Here is a 21,888-nt window from a genome sequence, read left to right as displayed (position 1 = left end):
CCCACTTCCTAGGAGTAGCGTAAATAGCTTTACAGGCTTGCTACAGCTTATACAGGCCCGTTTCTGGAAGTGACGTCGACTATCCGAGACCCGACGCGACGTTCCGAGGCCCGTTAGTGGGTCTCGGAACGTTTTCCTATTAAAAACTATATTTTCATGATGTACACACTTCAGGGAAGCTATAGACAAATTTTTGTCTGGGACTCACAAAGTAGGTATCATACCTACAGTATATACAGCTTACCTTACTTCACCCCACACAGAAACTTCATACTCACGTCATTCCTGTATAAATCACTCCTTGGAGATCGCACCAACGGCTCTAGACCAGGCTTGATAGCCGCTAGCAAGGCGCATGCGCAAACGAATTTACCAGGCACTCTTTAAAATTTTTCTAAGTGTCAAAGACGCGGGCCTCGGATCGTCAGTATGATGTACTGGGTCTCGGATAGTAAGCAAGTTCCATATATATATATAGGTACTACATACTTAGGTACTTACTATGTGCATATAAAAAGTACACCATTACATCTAATTGTTGTTAGAAGTAAAAAGTGTATCTTTCTGAGTGACTACAACGTTGAATTTTTTAATTTAATTTCTTAAAAAACTTCAGTTAGGCCTAGTAGTTGTGGAATACTGAAGTTGCTATTATTTATGGGTAATTTATGAGCTTGTTCATATCTTGACAATTGAAATTGTTATAATTTGACAATATCCAAAGTGAAACTAGAAGTGATACATTCATTTTTCACTCATATTCTTAACTTCACCACCCACACAACAATTGTCGACATCGACATTTGCATTGACCATGGTTTTTTCCAATATACCTAATAATAGAAAAATGATCAATTAGTTATTTAATAGGAATTTTCTGTCTGTAAATAAGCTAGGTTAGTAAACATTTTTGAAATTTTCTCATTATTTCTTACAAAATTATTCATTTTTTCATAGTTTGGAGTTGTCGATGATATGTTGATGTGAAAGTTGATGGTCCACAAATACATCAACACCAACTTCGATCAAATTTTCAAAGATTTCTCATACTTTGCAAATGACGTTGATATTGTGGATGTATTTGTTGATGTCAAATTTCACATTGACATTAACATCAACATGTTGTCGACATGAAAATGTATTAGTTTGTGCTCTTAAATAAAGTATTGCACCTCTTCAATATGAGGAGTTTATGTTCAACTTCTCATTTTGTGCAGACTTTCTGTCTGTACCTCTCGGAGGTGGCCTCCACGTTGATGCTGCTTTCAGCACGAGCAATAGCCAGCTTTAAGAAGATCATTTTTGGAAAAAATTTCCATTTTTGAAATTATTTTTTCAACTTTTTTGTAGCAGGGTATTGACAAATATGTTGATCCAAAAGTCGATCCATCCACATCAGTCACATTTGGATACCACATGTCGATGCAAATTTCGACCCTATGTTTGACCAATTGTCGACATGAATGTCGATCAACATTGGTGGACAATTACATCAAAAATTGCGTCGAAATAGGTAGGTACATACCTATGTGAATAACTTTAACAAACAATGAATAAGCATACAAAAATAGAGATTCTTATGAAAACAAAAACAATAAATACATATATTAGGTATGTCCTACTTTGTAACAATCAAATAGGGACAAAAAAATGAGATTTATTTGAAAACAAAAACGAAAAATATAGGTACCTACTTACAAAATAAAAAATTGAAATTTATCTAGGAAAAAAACAAAGTTTTCTAAAAACAATGAAAATCAAAGAATATACTTGTACTTTGTAAAAATAGGGTCTAACTATAGGTATTTAGTTACTTTTACAAAGTATATCAACTTCAAGAACTACATATAATAGTAACAATTATTTATAATTAATTATTCGCCGATGGAACGTTGATGACAGCATTTAAATGACGGTTTTCTTCCGCGTCTGCTTGACGTAATTCTTCTTCGGTAAGTAAGAATAATCGTACCGTTCCTTCGAAAATGATTCGGGTATTGATGTTGACAACTTGGCGCGTATAGGCGATAGAATGTGGAGGTAGCCGATCAAACAATTCTTCCAGTTCTTCCAAATAGAATAGGCGCAATTTTTGGTTTAGGCCTAATAGAAGTTGTGTGTGGCTGACAATATTCTACTTCCTCTTCGATGATGTATTGTGATAAGTGTAAATTATAATTTGTTTGAGATTGAGACAGAGTCATATCAAACATATCTTCTACTTCATCTTCAACAATGTATTGATGATAAGTGTGAATGATTGTATTTTTTTGAGATTGTGACAATATAATTTCACTTCCTTACATGTTGTAATTTGAATTTGGTGGCGTTGATTGAAAAATTACCGGTACAGTTAGATCAAAAATTACATTAACATCATTCTCCAGCAGCATATCAGATGATGTACATGTATGTTGAATAACTGATGTTGGCATATTTGTAGATGTACATAGATGGTACAGATAGCGATGATAAGTGACAATATTTTGGCGTTTTATAAGTAAAGCGTTTTTTCTTAATCAGAGTTTTCTTAGAAATATTAGTTTTACTCATAGATAAAGGAACACGTTCATTTGATGAAGTACTACTGTTCAACTGATTTTTATGCACTGATGTGAATGAAGATTTCAGCATTCCAGAGGCCAGGTGTTCTTTTTTTGGTTGCAGAGTTACTCATCTACTATAAGAAACAAAGACAAACCAAACAACCTTTTAATTTACCTACTACATATAAATACAATGATAATATGTTAATTACTCTTCTTATAAACATGTACATACAAACTAGTATCTCATATGTACATATTATGTATGTACTTGGCTGTAGATATTCAGAACAATAATCACTCAGAGTAGTATTGGTATGAACGGCAATATCTTCAGGTGCTGTAAATGATGAGTGTCTGGAGTCTAGCATTTTAAAAAATTTCAAAATGCTCTTCCGCGAGCTGACCTCTTTGGCAGTCTAAAATAAACTTACATATGGAGAACAGATGTTCTACGGCTGCAGAACTGCACAACAACATATTAAATTTGACAAAGCCCTTTTTTATCACTTTGTGATTTTCAATCATCGAAATATTCTGGCGAGTATCATTTAAAAAGTGTTCAACTGCATCATTAGCATGTTGCAGCTTGAAAGCCTCATGGTCATCAGTTTCAAGATCATCATTTTCCTTTACTTTGGTTCTGCCTACACAACTGGAGAGATGAGTCTGCGTAATTGTCATGTAGAAAGGAATTAGAAGAGTGGTTTTGGTCTCTGAACAAAAAAATGCAATGGAACCATTGTTGAACTAAATCGAATTATAAATACCATGCGCATATCATATATCTAATTCTAGTCCTGCTCTTATCAATTGTTCTTATGTAGTTATCGATGCGTAATGTTGAAATTTGGGTTTTTCTCGAAACTGAAGGGGTTTAGAAAAATTTTTGTCTGAACATAAATTGAAGAGGATGAAATTTCCTATCGATTGGTACATTTTTTTCGAGTTTTGTACAGAAATGGCGATTTTCACATCATTTTTATGGACAGATTTTTTAAAATGTCAACTTTAGAATTGAAATTACGCAAAATTTTTAGCGCTTTCGATTTTGAAAAAGAAAAACATTTGAAAGGAGATAAAAGTCTGAACATTTTGGTATATTAAACTACCTACATTTGTGTTCACTCGAAATTTTGAGTAATTTCAATTTAAAGTGTTGACATTTAAAAAAATCTGTCCATAAAAATGATAAGAAAATCGCCATTTCTATGCGAAACTCGAGAAAAATGTACCAATTGATAGGAAATTTCATCCTCTTCAATTAATGTTCGAACAAAAATTTTCCTAAACCCCTTCAGTTCCGAGAAAAGTAAAGAATTAAAAGTATGGCATAGGACTATCATATGGTTTTTGCTACGTTGCCGCTCTGCATTTCCAGGCTGTGGAAGTGTGGACAATTTTAGGGTTGCATTTCCATTGCCATTATCTAAATAGGTACCTAGCCTACATTCTCGTGATGTAGGCTATGCCATATAGGGGAAAGTCCCCTAAAAGTGCGCAGTCTCCTAATGGTGCGCAGCGCCATATCTCGCGATTGGCACCACTGAAAAATTCGTGAGGTAGCTCATTTGAAAGAGCGTGTCGTGACGATTATTTTGATGTATCATACAAGCCATTTGGCTAAATTTTACGTGTGCAAAGTCAAAAAATGTGAATTTTCAATTTCTGATGTAATTTTTTTTGTGAAAACTTGACAATTTGTATTGCTCTCGTTGAATTGCAAAAATTTATGAGATAACTTATATTATATCATTTTGTAGGGAATTTTATCCTCTTTAATATTGTTGTAAAAGTTTGAAAATTCATACTTTCGTTTTCTTGAAAATAATTTTTAAAGAAATAGAGGATATTTATGAACCATGGATTCCCAATAGTGCGCATCCTAGAAAATCTATAAATACGCTTGTGTTTTTCACTACCTGACTCTTGTTTTGATAGAATGGAGTGTTAAATACCTGTAAAAGGCTAAAGGGTGTTAGTTTTCATTGAAGAAACATTCCTAAGAGTGAAAGAATACTTGAACAATGGGCTTTCTTTGCAGAAATAAGCTCACACATAACCCCTACTCATAGTAAAACATATTTTCGCAATTTTTATCAAGTACTCATGTTTTTTATATCTGTTCTCAGTGTTCTCGTGATAATGAAACGTATTATTGCGATTTTTGTCAAGAATTAATTTTTTTGAAGTAAATTTACACATCGCGCACTATTAGGAACCCTACTGCGCACTTTGAAGGAGCCCATGGCTCCTAATAGTGCGCATTTGACATTTTTTACTCAAGGTAGGATTTCTCAGTCAGTTATCAATGAAAAATTTTGAAACTCTGGAATTATGTAGCTGAATGATACAGCTACAACATATCAAAAAATCACGATCCTAGGTAACTTTGCGGCGGAATGACAGCGATTTTGGTACTAAGTGCGCACTATTGGGAGACTTTCCCCTAAATACCCAGAGATGTTGCGATTCTTAGGCTAAAAGAATCGCAGTTCCCAAATGTGCGATTCTGTAAAATTTTGTAAAAGAGTCGTTCATTTGCGGTTCGATGCGGTTCGAACAACCTCGAACCGCGGTTCTATAGCGGGTTCTCCACAACAGGACTTTGCATGTTGATGCTCTAATAACACATGTGATAATATCAGCGATTCCTGGCCGCTAGGGGATCAACATAGAACATAGTACATATTATGGTACAGCTGATTACTATATTGACAAATTTTATGAATTTATTATGCTTACTTCGGTGTTTGAAATGGAAGGACGACCCTCCACTTGATCGTGAATAAACTCCAAATCTTTGTAATACCACAAAGTTGGTATAGCTACATCCTGGGCTCCCGCACCGGATACTTTGGATTTTTTTCAGTTTAGCATCTGCTGCTTTCCATGTAGTCCGCATCGAATTTCATCTTTTTTTTAAACATCAAGTACCATTGCTAAAAGGTGAGTTTTTTGTAAGCATTTTGAAAGGATTTCATATGATTTTCCCCGCACTGTTCCTTCTTGTGGTAATCGGCACAAGTAACTAACCACAAGCAAATTTGCTCTCAGTAGACACTAATCAATTCCAATGTACCTAGATTCCTTTGACAACGACATCTTTAAAACTTTATAAATTTAAAAGTTACACACGAATGACGGAAGACAGAAAAAGACAAAAATGTGTTCCTGCTCAAAATCTTGGCGGCAAATTTTGTGATAACACTGATAACAAGATGCCTGCGCAGAAGATTTGATGGAAATATTGGATGATTTTCAGAATGGACTTGAAAATCATCAAATAAATTTAATTGGTTTTCAAATCACCTTCCAATTTATTTGATGTGTAATCAGCGCTTCCAGATGGTCCATGATATTTGACAAATCTGGGAATTTGTCAGATATATTGGACCGTCTGGACGCAGCTTTAAGTTTGTACTCCTAGATAAAGTATTGCACCTCTTCAATATAATGAGTTTATGTTCAACTTCTTATTTTGTACAGACTTTCCGTCTGTACCTCTCGAAGGTGAATGGCCACCTTTGAGAAAATAATTTTTGGAACAAATTTTCATTTTTGAAATTGATTTTTCAAATTTTTTGTAGCAGGGTATCGACGAACATGTCGATGCAAATGTCAATCCATCCACATCCGTCACATTTGGATCCCACATGTCGATGCAAATTTTTACCCTATGTCCAACCAATTGTCAACATGAATGTTGATCAACATTGGTTGACAATTACATCAACAATTGGGTTGAATAGGGTTGAAATTCATACAGACATGTGGTATCCAAAAGTGACAGATGTGAATGGATCGACATTTACATCAAAATTGGCGTGGTCATTGTTGAATGGGATACTTACTTCTGTTGTTAAGATGCAAAAAATGTGCGCCTTTCTGAGTGACTCAACTTATCCCACCACAACCTCTTCACCAGTTCCTTACATAGGTATTTAGGTAAATATGAAGATAATAAATCATACCATGAGGAAAAACAAATCAAAACAAATTTTATCCTGAAACCAAAACAGGCATCTCACTTCCACATAAAAAGACAAAATTTAGAGGAAAACAAGTATCATCCCACATAATTACCATTAATTTACAAAATTAGGTTCACTTCCACATAAGAAAGACAAATTTAAAGGTAAACAAGTAAGTATCATCCCGCATAATTACCATTAATTCACAAAATTGGGTAAGTAAATGAGACTAGATCAATAATCAACATATTCAAAACTGTAATGATTAGGTATACATATACCTATGTGAATAACTTTAACAAACAATGAATAAGCATACAAAAATAGAGATTCTTCTGAAAACAAAAATGATAAATATTAGATGTAGGCTCTTTGTAGTTTGTAACAATGAAATGAGGACAAAAAAATAAGATTTATCTTGAAACAAAAACGAAAAATATACTCCTTAGATATATAATTCATAAAACCAAAGATATGCTTATGGAAAATGAAAACAAAAAATATACTTAGGTAAGTACTTACAAAGTTACAACAAAAAAAATTGAAATGCAACCTAGACACCGAAAAATAAAATTAAACAATGCTATAGGAATAAAAATAAAACCTTTTGACGATTCCGTTGGTCCTGCAAACGAAATAAATGCAAATAATAAAATAAAATAAAATGCAAATGATAGAATGAAATGCAAAATGCAAATAATAAATATAAAATCATGAAATAAAATAAAATGCAAATAAGTAATAAAACAATAAACAAATGTAAAACAAAAAACAGAAACAACAATGAAAAACAAACCAGCTGATTCTAGCGGCACTAAAGGTATAGAAAAAAGAAGAAATATATACCTTGAAACCTCACCGTATTGACCTGGAATCATTCATACTTCACTTGAACGACTTCGTATTGGTTTTCTGCTGACCAGTATCTAGTATTCTGGAGATTTGGGGCTTTCTTTAAAGTATAAGAAGATTCATCAGTGAAAGCAATTTTTCTGTGAAGATTGACATTGGTGGCTAACCTTGGCAGCATTTCATTGCAGAAGTTAAGGCGCTGTGCAGTGTCCCCCGCGTGCAATTCTTGGGTCTGGTGCACTTTGTAGGACTTTATTTTTTGACTGAAATTGAAAGTAAATTGTTTAAAAAAAAGATCAGATAAAAAAACAAACATAACAAAGTTGATTACTTACTCATGGAGCACAAAATGAACTGATGATTTTGAAATCCCATGATCTGAGGCAATTTGCCTGGAAGATACATGGGGATTTTCCTGTACAGCCTGCAGTACAGTATGATGCAGGATTTGGGTTTTCGGACACCCAGTGTTGAATCGCCGCCGGTCATCTAAGGAACCAAAGTTTTCGTACCTTGCTATTGCTTTCCTTATGGAACCCAAGGATGGTGGCTATACATTTGGGTTAGCCTCTTGCATCGCCGTTTGGATAGCTGTATAGCCTAAACCACGTTCTTTCCGGAGATCAATCACAAATTTATGCCGCATATTATCAGCAGCCATCTAAGATAATGAACAAATTTAATCAAAAAAAAAAACAAAACAAAACAAAAACAAAACTTAAACCATTAAAAAATTGAAACACACCATTCACTTTTACACCAATTTTCTTCACAGATGATTACATTGATTACACATAACAATTTAAAACAAACAACCTATTGAAAACTTCACAATTATTTCACATAAATTAATAAAATTTGTCGTCAACGAATAAAACCGACATTATTTTCAATTTTAAAAACCGTCATCATTCCACCTTTTAAAAAAATCAAAATAAACATCACATTCAGTGCTGCCAACCCATATTCGAAAACTGAAAATTCTTGCAGGGGTGCTTGATATTTCTGGGAACTCTGTAGGTACCTATTTAGTTACTTTTACCACGTATATCAACTTCACAAACAGTAATTGTAACGATTCATTATAATTAATTGTTACATCACAGTTTGAGAAATTAAAAATAGGAGCAATTTTTGGTTTAGGCCTAATAGAAGTTCTGGCTGACATATCTTCTACTTCCTCTTCAATAATATATTGTGATAATCTATAGTTTGTTTGAGATTGAGACAGAGTCATATTAACATATCTTCTACTTCATCTTTAACAATGAATTGTGATAAGTGTGAATGATCGTAATTTTTTTGAGATTGTGACAATATAATTTCACTTCCTTGTATGTTGTAATTTGAATTTGGTGGAGTTGATTCAAAAATTACTGGTACAGTTGAATCAAAAATTACATTGAAATCATTCTCCGGCAGCATATTAGATGATATTGGTATATTTTTAGATGTAGATTGTACAGATAGCGATGATAAGTGACAATATTTTGGCGTTTTATAAGTAAAGAGTTTCTTCTTAATCGGAGTTCCCTTGGAAATATTAGTTTTACTCATTAGATAAAGGAACACATTCATTCAATGAAGTACTACTGTTCAACTGATTTTTATGCACTGAAGTGAATGAAGATTTCGGCATTTCAGAGGCACCGTGTTCTTTTTTGTCACAGAGTTACTCATCTATAAGAAACAAATTTCCTTCACATCGATATCCTACGTAAACGTAGGTCGTACAGCTACAGACAGATACACAGAGTGGCTAATTACACGAGTATATGTGTGGACGCATATGGAAAGGGACCTACCGACCAAAACGTAAATTTTACAGGAGAGCCGTTTAAAGTTTTGCGCGCGGTTATTTCTCTTGTTGTTACTGTAAGATTACGTAGGGGTATTCCAACTTCGAAGGTCCTACACTTTACCACACACTCACACACGCCCTCCAATGACCTCTACCGGTCAGATTATGCACTGCATTCAAGTTTTTTCGATTATGAATTCTGTCATGGTTCACTTAGAAGCGAAAAATTTCGATGAAATAGGAGTTATTGGCGGGTTTGGGAGGTTCCATTCGATTCTCTAAGAGTTCCTACAACAATTTCAGGAAAAAAAAAAGTTTTCATTTTTTGGTCGGTAGGTCCCTTTCCGTACGCGCCCTCACATATGGTATACGTAGGAATTTGACCGGGAAATTTTCCAAATACCCTTCGGAGTTCGGGGTTATGCCTCTGCTTCCTATGTAGATATTGTTAAGTCACAGAATTGACAAAGATCAGCAATCATACAATTATAATTCACAGTTGAATTTTTTACCGAAATAAAGAACAATGTAAGTATACTATTACATAGGTATTTACGACTATATCACTTAGAATTAACAAAGATCAGCAATCATACAATTAAATTCACGGTTGAATTTTTTACCGACATAAAAAACGATATCAGTTATTATCGGATGCTGAGGGATGCTGTTGCGGCTCCTCTGCAAGCAGCTGGCCCTGGGCTTGGCTGATTCTGTTGAGCAAATTTCTCGCGCAGAATACTGCCCGATCCACCTCGCGTGTCTGGAAAATATCCAAACATTAATGAAGTTGAATTTAAAATTTGTAAATAAGTACTTATTAAATTTAGGCACTTACGATTTCTGGCGGGATGGAAATTCGATATGGAATTATTCTGGAATCACGTCCTCCATGGCTTGTTCTATGTAACCATTAGCATGATTATTATTGGAATCAACTTCATTTTCTTCTATATAAGAATCCAAAATCATTGGGTGGAATTCTGGTATTTGATCCTGAAAATAGAAATGAAATAAAAAAGGAAAACATCACATCATTGAATAACTAAATGTGAATAAAATTTAAAAAAAATAGTTGATAAATTATAATATAACATTAATTTGTCAAATTGAAATAATGTTTTTTTATTATTCAATTTATACTTACCTAATATTAAGTATATGAATAGAGGTCTGCGCCGCCGGTGATGAATTTCTGAGGGACTGACTCGCCGCTGCCAAAAAGAATTCATGGTTCACCATACAGTGTCTCTAAGAAAAAATTCCAAATAACAACTACATACATACCTACATTAGAAAGGATGAAAATGAAGTGAGAAAAAAATTCATGATCTGAAATAAATCGACCATTTCAGCAATAATTGCAATTAATTGTCAACTTACTCAATTTGCTTGAAAGAAAGTAAAGGAATCTGTTGTATGTATTTTTCCATCAATCAAGTGGCAAAACCAATTAAAATTTTATTGCAACTTATACTTAGTTTGTTCTGTTTATACACTTTGCATTGAGAGTTCAGCGCTATCTTTCTGAACGTTTTTGAACATCAGTCCCTCTCCCTCACACAATGAGACATCATACATTTCAAATTTTCAATTTTCAATCAATTTACAAATACATACACAAACAGAATAAAAAAATGACAAAAGAAAAACACGATCGTATATTCGCACAACATAATATGTATTACCTACCTAGTTGATATTTCCAACTATGTCACGAGACAATGAAGTCAAATATAGTTACAAAATAAATGAGCAACCGAGCATTGAAAATTGTCTTTGACAGAGAAACTGAGTAATTTACTAATTCTGAATTTCTGATCGATCCGATTCAACTGTCGGTTCATCAGTTGTGTATGTATTGAATTTTTTCAATACAGTTTTTTATTAAGAATGTACGGATTATAATTTCAATAAAATTTTACAAAGAATTTATGGAAATAGATAACATACGAGTATATGAGTTTAAAAACATGATTTCTATAACAACATGAAGCTCTTAGGATAAGTATGTAATGTATTTCATGACTGAAATTGGACTAATGGACTTCCTATAATATGAATCCCTTATCGGGAATATCAAATACACACAGTTAAACACAATAAAACACAATTAACAATACGAGGAAAACGCCTTTCAAAATACTTGATAATTAAACTTACAATATAACGCATTAAACCAGGGAAACTCCACGTGATAAAATAATAAGAACACATAAACTGACTGCCTGGTATGAGTATATCAGACTGCCGGGATGCCAGCGTCGTGGGCTCATGGCCGCGACCAACGCTGGTATCAGTGTTACCCGAATTAGGGTACATCAAACTACTCTAATACGAGCCACCCTTAGGCATATTTCCCTCCTTACAGTACAGACTATGTAGTATGTAGGTAGTTTTTTTTTAAAAGGCTTATTTGTGAATATTATTTACATGTTATAATTACTTATTCCTGCAGTGAGGGGGCGAGGCCCCTCTGCAGGAATAATACCAGTACAATCTCGAATTTTGGGGGGAGGGTGATGATAATTCTAATACTAAATGACAAACTTAACACTAACATTTAGGTATAAAAACTACAAGTATGTACAACTTAAGCCAAGCTGAGATTGAGTGTTTCAATTTTGCTTAAAACAAGGAGGGGGAGGGGACGGTTTGGTCACCCAGTGGTCCTGGAGCCGCGGTGAGTGGGGGCCCCAGTTTTGGTTGGGACTGCTGACAACCCTCCCCCCCGCCACCAGGCCAATGGCCTAGTGCTCTAGGCAATATCCCAGAATCACTTCCACTACTTCGTGGTTGAGGGAGTGGTCACCCTAGGATGTAGCCCATTCCCCCCTTTTGCGGATTTGGAGCGACCACCAACCCATCTCTCATTTTAGGGGTAGGTTTAGGAGGTCTACGGGCACCACTGTACCTTCAACTACCTCAGAAAGAGATCTCCTAGAGCAGGATTGTCCAAAAGGATATGATTTCTTATGTGTGAATGTGGGAAAACTCGGCCCCACCTTACATAATGGATAAAGTTGGAGAAATTTTGAATGCTGAGGATGGACACATACCATAGGTTTCTTCTATCCTTCAGCTCAGGGTAGCGCTATAATTCACAATAATTGGTGTATTATTTTAAGCATATCATGAATAATTCATTGTTGAAATATATCATTGGTTTATGTATCTGATTCGTCATTGGAATCGCTCACGGGCTGACTGAACTCCTGTTTCGTAGTTTTTAGTAGAGTTTCTACTTTTTGTGCTTGTGTACGTGATAAAAGATTTTTATAATTGCTGAATATTTCGGACACGTATCGTAAGGCATTGAAATGTGGAATTTTAGGGGCTGATTTCTTTGCTTCATGTTTTTCCCGTTGTTTCGGATCAGTGTATATCTATTGCGCTATGTAAATTAAAGTAAATAAGTTATATATTTGCGGAGAATATTTTGATAATTTGTTACACTATTATATGTAGCTATTTACAAGTGATATTAATTAGTATGTTGGTAGTTGAGTTGATTTTAAATTACGTACCATTATCGCAGTCAAAGTCTGAACGCTCACTGGTCATTCTTGCTACCAACATTTTGGCCACATCTTGGCAGCGGTAGCAGCCTAGATTTTCGCCAGGTGTAGCAAAACCCGAATTTATTGAAATAAAAAAGTGTTGATTTTTTCTGGGTGTAGCGGGTGTAGCGAAAATTTTCGAGTTGTAAATTGATTGAATACGAATAAGAAAAGAGGTATTTTTCATTGTTTATTGTACAGTTAAGAAAATCGTATCAATATACCTATACTTAGTAAAACAAAACCAAGCAAAAAAATGCGAAAACCAATACTAAAAAAAATAATACAGAATCAGTTTTACAGCCATGTCGCCATGTCCATAGAAAAACAACCTATTACATAATCATAAAAACTGAACGTCGATATTTATTTCTTTCGATCCATGAATTCATAATATTGTCCAATTCCCGAAGTAATTCTTCTCCATAGATACTTTTATATGTGTAGAGAATAGCGATGTTATTCAAACGTTTTGCAATCATAACAGCTCGGAGATATGTTTTCAATCATTTCAATGCTGAAAATGATCGTTCACTGATCTTGGTCTGTTTCAGAAAATGTCTCTGCCAACGGCGGTCCCTCTCCTGTTCCGGATACATGTCTTTTTTCCTCGGCATATATTTTCTGCTTTGTTCTCGTACAGTTTTTTATACCCCTCGAAATACATAATTTTCGATAGATTTTTCGAAAAATTGGTATTTTAGTTCTTTATCCGCCCAATTTTATTACTCATAGTAACAAGAACCTTCAATGTGAAAATAAAATCAACAATTGAAATGACAAAATTGTATTCTCAACATTCGCTTGCTTGAAAAAAATCTTGGGATGTTTGAAGACATTGGAAAAACGGAAAATTTCAATGTAAAATTTTGCCTCGTCCGCCCCTACCTCTCTTGAAAAATCCCAAGTGTTTAAAAAATGTCCTGCCAAAGTCCTGCTTTTTTATTTTGAAATTTTCTTGGACTGGACACCCTGAAAAATCACTGCTAAAAATTGAAAAAAAATCCTTCATCTTTCATATTTGAAAGGAAATAGTTGATTTGTTAATTTTTCGAGTTCGCTCATTTTATACATATTTTCAACATTTACCTACGCATGAGAAATTATAACAACTTGAATAAATGCAGCAGTGGTTTTGCATAAAATCATTAAATTGATTCAAAATTGATGAAAACGTGTAGGTTAGGTACCTAATACTTACTCCAATGTAAAAAATTACAAAGTTCAAACTCAAACCAAAAAAATGAAAAATCATTCTTGTGGGAGGGGGGTGGGGATTGAAATTATTTTGGAAGGCAGTGATTTTTTTTGAAAGGTAGTGATTGTCGGCCAAAAATTCCGGTAGGCACCCTGTAATGCGATTCGAATCGCAACAACCCTGATTTTACACAAATTACAAAATTTAAAAAATACCCAATTTAAAATTTATGAATGTGGGGAAAACTTGGAAAAATAATTTTCTTCCAGCTTTGTTTGTGTGTTAAGTGAGTACAAGCTACGTATGTACATCTACACAGTACATAATCTTCAATAGAAAACGAAGTACATACCTAATACGTTTCAACGTTTATTTATTATCTACTTATTGCTCGTATCTCGCATTTTTACACATTTCGAGTATTATAAATTAGAGCACAAAAATGAGAAAAACAACAGAACTGGTAACAAAAACATCAAAACATCATCACATAAGACTGCTATCGTTTTCTCGTAGCGTTAATTTTCTTAATCTTGGACGGGTCGGATCGACTGGCGGGCACATTTTTGGGCTTATTGTGCCTCATTGTGGCGCATTTCGGTATGTGTCTGGCTGCGGCAGCGTCGTTGAATTTTCGTCCACAATGCGGACAAGGTACGTAGTCGGATGTATCGGATGGCGGCGGCGGAGGAAGATCGGATAGTTTACCTCCTTGGGCTAAATGCTGTTTGACTGTTCGAGCTGCTCGAATATTGTTTATAAATTCTTCGTGCTGTTTCCTCCACGTGTCTTTTTTTGGCGGCTGCGAAAGAGAAAAAAAAGCAAAGTTTTCGATTCACATAGTAGGTACAATAAATAATATGAGAAATACTACAAAAGATAAGTTACCTGCGAAATTTTTTTAGTGGATTTGATTTGATTAATGTATCCTTCCGCTTCGGTGCCTTTCAACCTCTGTTTCAGCGGATCGAATTTCTTTCTTTTGGTTTTGGAAGCCTTCTCGCATATTTCTTGATGCTTTTTAATTCTGTCTTCAGCGAAATTACGACCGCACGTCTTACAATTGACCATTCCCGGAGGCGGCGGTAGACTGGGTTTTTTCACGGTAGCGGCTGCTGTGGATTTTGATGTCATTTTGACCGTTTCGTTTGTCAGAGGTTTCTCCTCGGTTGGCGAGGTTGAAGTAGGAATTGGTTTTTTGACCTCTTTCGAAGCGAGTGGTTTGCGATCAGCGGTGGTTGAACGAGTTGCGTCGATTTCATTCGATGTACCGAGCCTATCATCCGATAATCGATTGGCGACCGCGTTCGATTTTGCGATTGGTTGAACGGTGTCCTGAAATTGATTTCAAATGATTGAGTTTAATATACCTTACCGATTTAGTGGCGTGTCGATGGAGTGAACGAAGAAAAATACAATTGACAGGGATTGTACTCGGTTATTTTCTAAAAATTTTCGTCACTGAAAGTTACTTTTTCCTAGTTTTTTCACAAATTGCCTTTGCCTTTTTTTTCGCAATTCATGGCCAAAATTCTTGAAGAAAAAATTCCTTTTACTTGCTGCTTTTTAAACGTTTTGAATTTTATTTTTCCAAATTTGTTGGTTTTTCTTCCTAATTTTTCTCAATTTTAACAAATATTACTCATTCGTCATTTTTGAATTTCTCGTTAGTTTTTAGTGGATTCTTGCTGAATTTTATCACCTCAAGTTCTTGTGATTTTTTCATAAACATTTTTTCTTAAGCTTGTACCTATGTTTTTATTGCTCAAATCCCCAATTTGGTGCTTTTTTTTTGCGAATTTTTGTTGTTTTTTTTTCAATTTTGAAGGATATTATTTTTTGGTGTTTTCAATTCTTTTTTTTAGTTTTTCGATAATTTTTCTGGAATTTCCATTTTTTTTTCTTTTCAAATTGTGGCTAAATTTCTCCAGTTTTGATATACTTTTCGACTGTGAATTTTCACGATTTCTGCAGTTTGACTGTACATTATGGTCAATTTTTTGCCTCAATTTTGACTGAATTTTTTTCTATGTTCAACAGTTTTTTTTTTTTTTTGGAATCTCAAGCTTTAAAAAAAGTAGATAGTGATTTTTTGGCTTACGTTTTTGTGGAATTGTGATTTTTCTTTTTCCAAAAGTTACAATTTCATTTGAATTTTGATAATTTATTAAAAGAGGAGGGAATTTCTTCAAGGTGGATTTTTTTTCTGAGTTTTGATATCTTTCAATCGTTGATCCCTCTCTCCTTTACCCCTTGCTAGCGGTTATGGGGAAGATCTTCAGAATTTCCTCTCTCTCTTTGAACGATTTTTTTTTTAGTTGAAATTATTTTTTTCTCTCGAATTGTTGTTTTGAGTTTATTCGTACTTTTAATTCTCGAGAGTTCTTTGTCCCGTATTTTCAGTGATTTTTCCTGAACTGAATTTTCGAGAGTTTTTCATTTTCATCCCTTCCACGATCGACTCGTTTTTCTGACTAAATTTTTGTTTATGATTTTGACGAAACCTTTTGTTTTTGAAATTTTTATCCAATTTTGCGCCAAATTTTAGTAGTTTTTTCGCCTTAAATTTTTGTAGAATTCTCATTTTTACAGTTTTTTCGAGTTTTTAAGAAGTTTTTTTGAATTTTATTTTTAAGACTCGATGTTTTTATTTTGATTTTTTGGGGGCTTTCTTGATACGATGAACAATACAGGGATGGTACTCGGTTACTAATGAGTAGTAACTTTTGGTTACTTTCTAAAAATTTTCGTTACTAAAAGTTACTTTTTCCTAGTTTTTTCTCAAATTTCTTTTTTTTTTTTGAAATTCATAACCAAAATTCTTGAAGAAAAAAATGCACTTACGTACTGCTTTTTCAGCGTTTTGAATTCCATTTTTCCAAAGGTGGTTTTTCTATTGAATTTTTTCCAATTTTTTCTCATTTTTACAAATATTACTCATTCATCATTTTTGAATTTGTCGTTAGTTTTCAATGGTTTTTTTGCTGAATTTTATCACCTCGAGTTTTTGTGATTTTTTCATAAAAATTTTATCTTAGGATTGTATGTTTTATTGCTGAAATCCCCGATTTGGTGGTTTTTTTTGTGAATTTTTGTAGTTTTTTCTGAATTTTGAAGGATATTATTTTTTTGTATTTTCAATTCTTTTTTTCTAGCTTAGTTTTTCAATGATTTTTCTCGGATTTCCATTTTTTCTCCTTTTAAAATTTTGGCAAAATTTCTCTAGTTTTGATTAAATTTTCGACTTTGAATTTTCACGATTTTAGTTTTGCTTTACATATGGTCATTTTTTTTGCCTTAATTTTGACTCAACAGTTTTTTTTTTTGGCTCACGTTTTTGTGGAATTGTAATTTTTCTTCTTCCAAAAGTTGCGATTCCCTTTAAATTTTGATAATCTGAGTTTTGATATCTTTCAATCGTTGTACCCTCTCTCCTTTCCCCTTCGTTCCCAGTTATGGGGAAGATCTTCAGGATTTCCTCTCTCTTTGAACAATTTTTTTTTTAGTTGAAAATATTTGTTTCTCTCGAATCGTTTTCAGTTTTACTTGAAATTTGTTGATGATTATTTTTCACAATTTTGTCGATTTTTTCCAAATTCGTAAGTACTTTTGATTCTCCCGAGTTCCTTGTCCTGAATTTTCAGTGATTTTTCCTGAACTGAATTTTCGAGAATTTTCCATTTTCATCCGTTCCACGGTTTTGTTTTGAATTTTATCGATTCGTTTTTCTGACTAAATTTTTATTTTCGATTTCAACAAAACCTTTTTTTTTTGAATTTTCGCGAGTTTTATGAAATTTTCTTCCAATTTTGCGCCAAATTTTAGTAATTTTTTCTACTTGAATTTTTGTAGAATTCTCCGTTTTACAGTTTTCTGAGTTTTTGAGAGTTTTTTTTTTTTTTGGATTTTAAGACTCGGATGTTTTTTTAAAATTTTTTTTGGGGCTTTCTTGATTTTTTCACGTTTTATTCTTTCAAATTCTCGTAGATTCTATTTCCCAATTTTTCGACGATTTTCCCCGAGTATTCGTGTTTTTTCTTGCCCCCAAAATTTTTGTGAAGTTTCCGCAGTTTTAATCATATGTTTTCTTGAGTTTTTCGGAAAAAAATTTTAATGTGTTTTTTCTTAAATTTTAGTGCTTTTATGTTGAATTACGCGCTCTTGAGTTCTATTCTTAGGGACTTATACATATTATGATTTTGATGTTTTTCCACAGTCATTATTCTTTGACCAATTTTTTTTCTCCAGATCTTGATCATTCCTCTCAATTTCAATATTTTTGTTCCATTTTTTCCATTTTTTTTTTTTTTTTTTTTTTTTGAAATTTACTCATTGTGCCAATTTTTTCCAAGTTTTGATGTCTTTTTCTCGCGAATTTGAGGATTTTTTTCCTATTTTTGAAACGCAGTACATTTTTTTGTATTCGAATTTTTAGAATGATTTTCATAAATCACTATTTTTCCCAAATTTGAATTACAAGCTTGCCTCCCCCGCCCTTTACCATAGATTTTAATGAGCTTTCTTTTCCAAAATGATTCTTATTATTTATGAAAATTTTCCAAGTAATTTTAATTTTTCTCAACACTCGAATAATTTTTTTCATCAATCAATTGCCTGCTCGTGTCAAAATTTGTGCAGCTGTACAATTGTAATTTTTGTGTTTAATTTTTCGAAATGATTTTGGATAAGATTAAATTTAGTTCCTCCCTGTTTCGGTGGACTCCCTCCCGCCATCTTTGAATTTTGAAATTTTTTTCATTAGTTCGGATATTTCCAGAAGTCGAGTCTTTTTCCATGCTTCCTCATACTTTTTCTATGTAGCTGTTTCAGTTACTAAAGGTTACTTATTTTGAGAAAAATTCGAGTACAATCCTTGCAATCAGAATACAATTTCAAAATCACCTGTTTACTAGAAGGTATCTGCCGATTGACGACGGTCTTTTTCGGTACAGCATTGACGATCGATCTACCAGTGCTCAATCTGGACATATCTTCGGTCACCTTAGTCACCGAAGAGTGGACATTTCTCCTGGCGGTGGCGGCGGAGGACATATCGGCGCTCTGCGAAAAGTTGCTCTTCGTTTCACCGTCAGTCGGTTTCTTGTCGGATAACAGACGTCCGCCGAGATTTGGTAATCTACCGAATATCGAGCTGTCGTATATAACCGGTTGGGTTATTTCGTCTGGCGCGTCGTCACTGTCTACGCTCGCATCATCCCTGATTTCGGGCTTATTGCGTCTAATTGGCTGCAAAGGGTAACTTTTATCTCGACCGGCTGCAGTTTTATTGCCTTTTAAGGCGGCCGTCTGTAAGGGACGTCTGATTTGTTGTTTTCGACGTTCTTCGAACAGCTGTCTCACTTTGCCGATATTGGTTCGAGAAGTTTCAGGTGCGCTGGCAGGTAATGCGGATCCTTCTCTGTATGCGTCCGAAGCGACTATTTTGCGAAACGTGTCATCCCCCAGTTGTCTCTTGTCATTGTCTTCGTATGGTCTGCGTGCCAGTTGATCCTGTCAATGTGAAAAACACTTTTTGTATTATGGATTAAACTATCTTCGAAATTAAATGTTGTGCCGCAGAAATTTTATTCAAATCGCAGTAGGACTAATGGTGTTATGGTGTTTTAAAAACTCGATTTACTTTCCGTGATTGTCGAACGAATGATAAGCCAGCTTGGTATCGATGGTTACTTAGTAAAATTTATTGAACGATTCGAACGCTAATAGCCACGATTTAATGTATGTACGTAATTATTAGGTAATGGGTAATTTGATTTTGAAGGGCGCGCCGCCGTTGGTGTTTTATCGTTTGGTTGGTTGTTTGTTTGCTCGTTCGTTTTTTTTTTCATGGGGTGAAATGTCTAAAAGTAGGTAGGTGCGCGAATTAAAGATAAGTACAAACAAACAAACAAACAAACAAACAAATAGAAAACATTTGATCGTCAACTTTGAATGAGAGGAACGACCAGTAGGTACACCATTTCAAGTTTTGGTTTTTTTTAGATTAGGTACATAGATTTCGAGAATGGACCGAGACTTTTTTTTTCTCATAGAGCCCAGTTTTTGTGGAAATGAATGACTATAGAGTAGGTAGACGAATTGACCAAAGTGCGCGTAGATAACAGTGGCAAACACGTTACGAACCTGAATCCTGAGAGCACTGTTGGCGCTTTCAAAATACGACTGAGTCGGTAACGCTTCCTGAGATGAGAATTTTTTGAGGGCTGCCTTTGCCGTCGCATTGGGATAATACGCGGTAGCCAATCTGTCGCTGAACAGATTCATCAAAACGATTGCGATTCGTTTTACGAGCTAATCGACAGAAACAGCACTAGCGTCGAACATGCCCGTCATTTTTCACCAACAAAATCGTTCGCGTCGATCGTAATATTCGATGGTATCGCATTTTGAACGTAGTTTTTCCCTCGTCGTCGTCATTGTTGTCGTCACCATCATCATCATCATAATCGTTATTGGTTCTATTATCATCACTGTCGTGGTTACTGTTATTGCGGCGATTATTAGGTATTATTATTGTTATTATTATTATCGTCGTCGCGATAGCCGTTGTCAATAGAGCGCGAGCCAATTGCCGAGTTGCGTGGACACGTTACTACTGTGCCCCTTTTGTCTACTAGCAGGAGCAGTCAGCAGTCGCGATGTTTGTGTTTTTGCATTTACATTTAAGTGAAATTTTTCGACGTTGCTAGGATACAATTAACTCTAACATATTCGTCGTTGGGAGCGCTGCACCCTGTATACGAATACGAATTGGAGTGATAGACTCATTACTTGCAGGGAGATCCACCGTAACCCATTTCAAAGTACCTACACATTTGCATGGATGGCATGATATTCACTATTCAGGCATGAAATTTGGTCACTTAAAAAGTGACTTGGTCACTATTTCACTTGCAGGTCACCTTTTGTCAGTATTTCGGCGAAAATGGCCAAAAAAAGGCGACTTAGTGACTTATTAAAATGATTTGGCGTGTAAAAAAGAAAAAGTGCAAAATTTTAAGAAATGAAGAGTGATATTCCAAAACTCGCTTTGTCCATTTTTATCAAAGTTGGGTTTTCAGTGGTACCTGGTAGATGAAGTATTAACTCACATTCCTACATCATCAACCTACCAAAATGAGGTGTTAAACTCACCTAAATAGCCAATTCACTAAAAATTAAAAAAAAATAATGTTCCAAAACGCGCTTTGTTCATTTTTATTAAAAATTTTTTCAGCAGTATTTAGTGGATGAAATGTATACCTACACTCCTACATCATAAATCCACCCAAATAAAGTGCTAAACTCGCCTAAAAAGCCAATTTACCCGTTTAAAGGGAAGCCGTTTTTCCTCTCTCCTGAAAAGTTGTGAAAATGGACAAAGCGAGTTTTGGAATATCACTCTTCAAATGATCAATATTTTTCATGGAAATCTTTTAGGATCATCACTTTGAAAAAATTTTAAATCAGCTGTTCAACATTAGAAATGTAAGACGATGTGATTATGGATAGAGCCGATATTTTCTAAACCGTGCGAAGGTAGATCGAAAGTTCACGCAAAAATTCATCACCTGTCAGAATTTCAAGTGCTAAAGTGCCTTTTCCGATTTTTGTTGAATTTTTGAAAATCAAATTTGGAGGGGTATCGATAAGGCCATCCCCAGACAGTTATCGACTGAACCACTCTTAAATTGTTGTAATAAATGCCCCAAATACGAATCCGTGGTTAGTTGACCCAAAATGACCATTTTTTGGGCTCCAGGGGTCCCCAAAGTTGCGAATAAAAAAAGAATTTTTGGAACCACTGAGTAGGTATTATTTTTAAAAACTTTTTTGGCGTAAAATATCTGCTTGAACCCGTTAAACATGATACGGGAAAATTTTTCCATTTTCGACCCTCGGGGGCAGAAATTCGGGGGTTTTAATTTTTGGAAAATTTTGGAACCACCATTTTGAA

The 21,888-nt window shown here is 34.5% G+C and overlaps 1 protein-coding gene and 1 long non-coding RNA gene across 2 annotated transcripts; both read right to left on the bottom strand.

Annotated features, from left to right (window-relative positions):
• Positions 1-9,646: 9,646 nt before the first annotated feature.
• On the bottom strand, positions 9,647-11,405 carry LOC135849682 (uncharacterized). The gene is made up of 2 exons (XR_010559604.1): positions 10,321-11,405; positions 9,647-10,169 (listed from the first exon to the last, which is right to left on the bottom strand). It is a non-coding gene; the product is annotated as an uncharacterized LOC135849682 (long non-coding RNA).
• A 2,893-nt stretch (positions 11,406-14,298) lies between these two features.
• Positions 14,299-20,587, bottom strand: LOC135849681 (zinc finger C2HC domain-containing protein 1C-like). The gene is made up of 4 exons (XM_065370198.1): positions 20,076-20,587; positions 18,834-19,442; positions 14,820-15,266; positions 14,299-14,733 (listed from the first exon to the last, which is right to left on the bottom strand). The coding sequence occupies exons 1-4, from the start codon at positions 20,214-20,216 to the stop codon at positions 14,431-14,433; spliced, it is 1,500 nt and encodes a 499-aa protein (XP_065226270.1). The 5' UTR covers positions 20,217-20,587; the 3' UTR covers positions 14,299-14,430.
• Between the last annotated feature and the right edge of the window lie 1,301 nt (positions 20,588-21,888).

The sequence above is a fragment of the Planococcus citri genome, chromosome 1 (assembly GCF_950023065.1).
Source record: "Planococcus citri chromosome 1, ihPlaCitr1.1, whole genome shotgun sequence".
In the NCBI taxonomy this organism is placed as follows: domain Eukaryota; kingdom Metazoa; phylum Arthropoda; class Insecta; order Hemiptera; family Pseudococcidae; genus Planococcus; species Planococcus citri.
Note: the sequence above shows the minus strand (reverse complement) of the source record. Positions and strands in the feature narration are given on the sequence as shown.